General features: G+C 38.1%; 1 protein-coding gene across 9 annotated transcripts in view; it reads left to right on the forward strand.

The window, feature by feature from the left end:
* The window catches only part of CACNB2 (calcium voltage-gated channel auxiliary subunit beta 2), a 175,660-nt gene extending 168,214 nt beyond the window's left edge, over positions 1 to 7,446 (forward strand). For 6 of the 9 annotated variants that reach the window (XM_018075428.1, XM_018075424.1, XM_018075427.1 and 3 more), the window contains 2 exons: positions 782 to 967; positions 5,622 to 7,446. In XM_018075428.1, coding sequence (XP_017930917.1) covers positions 782 to 967; positions 5,622 to 6,113 — 678 coding nt within the window. In that variant the 3' untranslated portion in view covers positions 6,114 to 7,446. The remainder of the gene's footprint in view (positions 1 to 781; positions 968 to 5,621) is intronic. The other 3 variants (XM_018075426.1, XM_008930096.2, XM_008930098.2) reach the window with 1 other exon arrangement.

The following is a 7,446-nucleotide window of genomic DNA, read 5'->3' on the forward strand; positions in this document are numbered from 1 at the left end:
TTTTGGTGATGTGCACTGAAGTAAATTCTCTCAATTTCCACCATAAAGCAGAGGTGATGAGACCCCAACTGTTTTTTAAACATGACATGCATTGCTACCAGCATACTCAGCTGTCAAGAGTATGGGTAAGAGACCAGAAAATGAAGGTTCAGTTCAGTGACCTTCACAGAGACCTGCACAGGCCCTCAAAGATGCCTTCTGGCTCCCTGAACAGGGAGGAAATGGAGGAAACTCACCTCCTAACTTCAGAAGCCTAAAATTAGACCATGTGACTAATCTCTTGCCTAGTATTTGTATGACACTTGGAAACTGAAGTATCTGTATTACTTGTGTTTCTTACTGTTGTTAGTTATTTGTCTTAGTTTGTCTTAGTGTTCTCTTAGTTATTCTAGATATAGGGAGTGATCCCTTTTCTTGCCGTTTCATTTTTTTCCTATAGCTAAATACTTCAATATTTAACACTTCTTTCTGTGTATTTGAGTTTTAAGATTTGTTCAAGCTGCTTCTTCATGTCTTCATTGACTGTGCATTACTAAGTGGAAGTCATGAGGACTTGTTTTAGCAACATTATTGGTAGTTATGATTGCTGTCTTTTGTATCAATTGCATTCAGAAAAACAAAAAACAAACAACAACAACAAAACCAAACAAAAAAGGTAAAATATCTTAATACAGGTACTAGAAATGTGGTTCATTTTTGATGAATGGAAAGTGTGGTCAATGTCTCTAGCTGATGTCCCTTTAGCTGGTGATTATTCTCACTATAACCTCTCCTTTATCAGGAAATGTTCGATGTAATTCTTGATGAGAACCAGCTTGAAGATGCTTGTGAACACCTTGCTGACTATCTGGAAGCCTACTGGAAGGCTACACATCCACCTAGCAGCAATCCTCCTAACCAGCTTCTCACTCGCACACTTGCAACAGCCACTCTTCCTATTAGCCCAGGTCCAAATATTAATTTACAGGTACAGTTTTTATACTATCTCTTCTTTTTTTTCTGTCAACTTCTTCCTCTTCCAAAGCACAGTGGTAGGGTGATACTAGAATATGCTGGATATTTTTCACTGTTGTTGATAGAGTAAGAGCTTTTTCAGTGAACATTCAACCATTTTCAATATAAAAGGCAAACACAAGCATGCTATTGTTATTACTATTGTATTCATAGTAGCATGTGTTTGTGTACTGACCAGGGGGCTGGTTTTGATTTCAAGGACTTAGCCAGCCTGACTGAAAACATATGTTGATGTGAAGTGGAATACTTCAGGTTTTATTGTGCCCAGGACCCCACTGTGCCAGTAATATGTGTACCAGCCACAAGCATTTTTGTAGCTGGTCATATGTAACCCAGTCAGAGAAATAAAAATGGGCTAATACTATGCACATTACAGCCTCTGGTAACTCTCTGACTGATGGGCAGACTATTGCTAACAGGCAAATCCCAGCCCCAGAGACCCTACATGACAAATTGGGTTATGTACAGAGCAGATCCACAAATTTTGGAGGGAAATCTGTTCCAATCTTCCCATAGGCTATAGAGCTGTAGAGGCTGAGAATGACTGACTCTATTGGTAAAGTCTCAAGGTCAAAGTGGCCCTTCTAGTGTTTCCTTTATTCTTTTATTCACTGGCCACTGCTGTGAAAAGTACATATTTCCTTCAAGCCAAACTCTGACATAAAACTTGAGTCCTGCTGCACATGTTGTGCAGAAAGACCTTGAGAGGCAATATGTTCTGAACAGGGAGAACGCTGTCTAGTGAGCTGGGAAAAATAGGCATTATTCCCACCTCTACACTGATGTGCCCACTGATATGGGCATATTATGTCCCCTCTATTCTCCTTCAACTTTTTGTTTGTATAATTATATTAAGGTGCTCAGCATAAGGAGATGCTTTCATTTGTATATTTGTTGCATGGCATAAAATGAGGTCTTTAAAGATGATACTTAAATAGTGAGTGTTGCCTTGAGGCTGAGAAGATCACAGTGGGGATTATAATACATCTGTCCCAGATAAAATAATGGCTAAATACATCTAAATTTCTACCTGAGTTCCATATATGCCCATAAGTTACATACATATGCAAGTTGCAATTCATAACTTTGGCTAAGAAAAAAGCCTCCTTTTAGAAAATCAAAGAAAAAAATGTATCTGCACCCCAATTAAAATACAAAAAAAATGGTGGGGTTTTTTGTTGTGGTCTTGCAAAATCATTTTTTGTGTCAAAGAATTTCCCATTAGAAAACCACAGACTTTACGGTTTTGTTCTTTAACAAGAAAAATTTAGCCACCTTGAAGGGTATCTCCTTCTCTTGCTTTCAAAAGCAGTTGCAGGAAAAGAGACTGTAAGCTATAGTTCATTTCTGCCTTTTTTTCTGTCCTCAGAGCTGAAACGCCCTGAAAAAAATTGTGAGCTGGAAGAATTTCTGAGTATGAAATTCAGTTTTATTGTGTGCAGACTTGCTAGATAAACTTTTTTTTTTGCTTTGTAAACTTTTTAATTATTTTGCTTAAGTTTTTTTATGCCTTTTGGATGTGGATTTATAGTTCACTTACTCATTTTATTAACCACGTTCTCTGGAGGAACTATTACAAGAGTTTTAATAACACTTTTCTGAATGTTGTGCTCCTTACAAACTAACATTTTTATTTTAAGGACTAAAAATGAGAGTGTATTTGCAGTGTCACAGTTTGTTTGTAGGTCTACTAATACAGAAGTGTGAATCAACAGGGGTGCCTTATGGAACACAGAACTTTTACATTGTTTTGGTTTCATTTTCCTATGATACATTTTCAGCTGACATCTAAAACCTGAGCCAGTCACTGTCTTGGCACGGAATGGTTTTATCTCCTTATCATGGTGGCATAACCCATTCTCTCAACAGTGTTAAGATCCTCTATTTAGAGAATTTAAAGTCTCTGCCTGTGCTGTTTTTGTGGACTGCTCTGCTGGGAAAGGCCAAACCACCAGCTGTTTAGCCTGGAGGAGCCACATCTGCACTGCAAAGCATTGGAGTCATCCTCCCCCAAGTGCAATGCAGTGCCCCTTTGCCATGAAACATACTTGTTTTTCGTGATTTTTCAGTCCTGGGTGTACATTGTAAAGAAAGATTTGTGTTGCCAGCTGCCAGAGTCGTGTTTTTATAGAATGATCCTGACTGTGTTGCATGGCACGAGGTGCTTGAAGGTGTGAGGCCTCCTGGGACTGTTTGAAATTAAATCAGCAAAGACCATACACCTCCTGTCCACCTGATGGAGAGCTTTGCAGCAAACTCATGTGGAAATTGTTGACTAATTCCAAAAAGACTGGAGCAACCTCACACACACATGGTGCAGGCGATCAGGGACCACTGCATGGAAATAGGGAGCAAGGCAAATTCACTTGGTGGACACAGACTTCTCTCTCCTCTTTCAACACTCCTTAAACTTCTTTCTAAGAACCTCTACTTCTTTGAAATTACAGCCTGAATAATGAAATGGGCTTATCTCAAACTTTCTCCATTTTAGACAAAAGGCCTTATGAGACTGGGCCATAAAATTCCAGCACAGCAGAATCTAATCCAAATCAGAGCCCTAATGTGGTTATGAACCACAAAGCCAGACTCTAATCCAGATTCAAACATTACCTGTTAAGTGTCCCTGTAACATTTATGGGCAAGTGAATTTGCCCATAAAATCCAGCGGCCCTACACTATTTTGAAATTGCAGGTACTGTCTAAATTCATTCTTTATGTTCCTTCACATGTACTCGTCATAGCAGAAAAGATGCATCTGAGCTTGTAAAAGTAGCACTGTGTTCAAAGCAGGTTCACATTTTGCATTTGCTCTCAAACCACAGCAATGATGGCTTTTAGTAGTCCTGATCATATACAGGTACATACATATGTGTCATTTGACCATATGAGAATGAAAGGGTTTTATATGTATACCAAATTTATGTGCCTTGAAAACAGTCATGGTGATGAACTGATAAAAATTGTGTTTACACATTGAAACAGGCACTGCTTTGGACTCTTTCACTTTTCACTTGATTTTGTTTACAGTTCACCTCTGTTGAGTCATTTCATTTCACCTTGAACACATCTATTCCTGTTTACAATTACTACATTCCTTTCTGGCAAATCAGGATCATCTTGAGAATCATGAGAACAAGAACAAACAAGAAATTTGACTGCTGTTCCTGTTACCTTGCTCTCATCTATACCATTTTTTTCAAATTAGGAACACATGGAATAATCCATCTAGTTGCTGGAAAGTTTACAGAATAAAATGCTTTCTTGGAAAATTAAAATTTGTCAAATTTATCAAATTGCTGATTTGAAATATGTTGCTTTTTATAAGTTTCTGATGAAATATAGATTTTTTTCCTGTCCAATTTCCTGTCATTTTACTTTTTGAGTTGCTAGAAAACCCACCTTCCAGGATCTGTGGCTGAAGGACAAAATTTTCTAGCTCTTTTCCAGAAGACAGAAGGAAGATATGTTCATGAACTTTTCTGGAGGCAATCCTTATTTTTAGACAACTCTGAACATAGAAGGGCAAACTTAAGCCTAACTTTGGTAAATTCAGAGCAGTCTCACAAACAAATGCCTCTGTTAAAACCTATTTTAATTTTGTGCCAGCAGGGATGATTTTGTCTTGACATTCTTCACCTCTTATGAGAAGGATAATTCAATTTCAACATAAACTATTTCTTAAAATTGTTGCGATTAAGCTTGAAAAGTCTTTGGCTGTGGCTTGGCAACAAAAGCTGGTTAATGCAATGAAACTCCCAGATGAGTTAAATAATGTCACTTGTTCGTTTTGCAGTGATTTCAAAGCATTATGCGGGTGAAGAGTAGGTTTATTACCTGGTAATTTTTATTTAAGTCTTTTAATAGCAGTTGTGTGTTAGGAAATTCTGTATGTGATAATATCACTCTCCTCCTGCTTTTCTTGGCAATGGTCTATATTCTCAAGCTCTAAAAATTATAAGGTCAAAGTTTAATTTTTCATTACCATGAAGAAATGAAATGATTGCTGAGAAAACAAAAGGTCAGTGATACTATTAGTATCATAATACAAACTTTATTCATACCAGATTCAATTGCTTTTTTTTTTTTCCTAAAAAAATAAGTTTTTCTAAAAGAGCCAAGGTTTTGTACTTTGGTTCTTCGGTGTAATCAACCTCCTCAGCCCACTAAAATCACTTTCCCATAGTGGCTGTTTCCAAGCGGACATCTGTAAACTCTCAACTGATACCTGCCCTTTCCTGGCATGATATGTCCTCTCTAATTTTTCTGCGGTTTATCTTGTTTCCGTATGCTCTCTTTTTGTTTGGAGGGTGGTGGCACTTACTGCTAACTGGAATAGTCAGAAACATCACAAGAGACGTGAAAGTGTCATAGAATAACCCAAGTGCCACCCTCCATTCTGATGAGAGTGAAAGGAATTGTTTGTATTATAATACTGAATTTTCAGTAAAAGTTGAATTCTAATGGTTTTTTTTCTAGTTTAGATTCAAAGTGGATTGTTGTGTACTCGAATTTCATTGGTTTCATGGTACTTTCTAGTTGAATTTGATATTGGAGAAAGTTTTTCAGTGTGTACCTCATGTACATGAACTTACTGCTGGTTCTGATAGCAGGGATCTCAAGGAGACCAGAGGAATGACCATTCGGTCCCTGAACGCAGTGGTTCACAAATTGAAGAGGAAGCACGAGTTGAACCCATCAAGAAGTCCCAGCACCGCTCTTCCTCAAGCCAACACCACAACCATCGCAGTGGTGGTAGAGGCCTTCACAGGCAAGAAACTTTTGACTCAGAAACACAAGACAGCAGAGATTCAGCTTATGTAGAGCCAAAGGAGGACTACTCACATGACCACGGTGACCACTATGATTCTCACAGGGATCATAATCACAGAGACGAGTCCCATGGGAGCAGTGATCACAGACACAGAGAATCAAGGCATCGCTCAAAGGAGAGGGACCGCGAGCAGGACCACAATGAATGCAACAAACAGCGTAGTCGTCATAAATCAAGGGACCAATATTGTGACAAGGATGGGGAAGTGATATCGAAAAAACGTAATGATGCGGGAGAGTGGAACAGGGATGTTTACATCCGTCAGTAACTTTTGCCTCTGGCAGTCTTGTGTTTCTTTGAAGTCTTGTAACAATGGCCCTTGAAAATATCTTTGGGTTCTTCATTGCAGAACACATGGTATCCTTCTGTATGCTGATTTGTATTGCTGTTGCTTGCATAGCAATAGCATGAAATAGAATATTCATATACTTATTTTTTTGGTTAGTGCTATATGAATTAGTGTGGTACAACTGAAGAGTTCCTGATGTTGTACTATGACATTTTTCAAGCTGTTTTTGGTAGCTGCCACTTGAACAATATCTGTTGCCATCAAGGTGTTGTTAGTGTTTTTTAAAAAAAAGGTACATTTGATGTTTAATAACTTCCCGTGTATTCAGCAAGCCAAGATCAGCACATAAAAGAATCTAAAACTTTTTGTCTGCTCTGATTTTTAATTTGTATGCACTTGATTTGCATATTGATTTAAGCACCACTCTGTCGCTTGTACCTCTGGTGGTCTCCATATGAAGACAGAATTGTCTTGCCTTACACACAGGGGATCATGGAGTCAAAATCTATTTTCTATGTACTGGTACTGTGTACTGTATATACAGTTTATAAATGTTATTTCTGCAGACACCTTCTTACTATATAAGTTTGATCACACTGTTTTAGAGTCCTAATGCCAAGTCAACAGATTTGCTTTTGAATTACTGGCAACTGGAACTAGCCTCACTTAGGAAATCTGTAACAGTGTTCAATCTAAATACTTCTTCTTCTGTAGCAGAAAGCTTATACTTATTGTAAATACGGATGAGTGCTTGAGATAAAGGGTGTAACTCTTTTACCTTATGCTGTCCTTGCAAACCCAATTTTGCATTTCAAGGTTATGGTAAAGATAATGACTTACCACTATAAATTATTCTTCTCTGTTCAGGTCACAAGATTGCAATGGGCACAGCTTAATTTTTGTTCTACTGTCAGTATACTAGAGCACACATGTTGGAGGTGTGTATGTGAGTGGTGGGTGGTGGATGGGCGTACGTGTGCGTGTGCACATTAGGCAGCGAAGTGTGAGAATCTACTGAAGAAAACAAAGGTTACTCAACAGCCCAAAAAGTCTGCTTCTTCATTCTGTCTGTTAATTTAAAAATCCAAATTGCAGTCAGGGAATATGAGGGAGTTTACTGACCCAAGTAACTGGGAAAGTAGAAATCTGCTGGCTCTTTGTTGAGACTTCGGGAGAGCAAAAACAGGCAAATGTTACTGTGAGTTTCACTGGAAATGTAAAATCTTTGTTCTAGAGTATTTGTTTTAGCAAGAAAAGTTTACACAGCTTGTGGAGAGATATTTTGTTGGAAAATAAATTTTTGTAGCTTCTC

This window comes from Manacus vitellinus, unplaced genomic scaffold (genome assembly GCF_001715985.3).
Source record: "Manacus vitellinus isolate BGI_N305 unplaced genomic scaffold, ASM171598v3 scaffold_3_pilon, whole genome shotgun sequence".
NCBI classification, from domain to species: domain Eukaryota; kingdom Metazoa; phylum Chordata; class Aves; order Passeriformes; family Pipridae; genus Manacus; species Manacus vitellinus.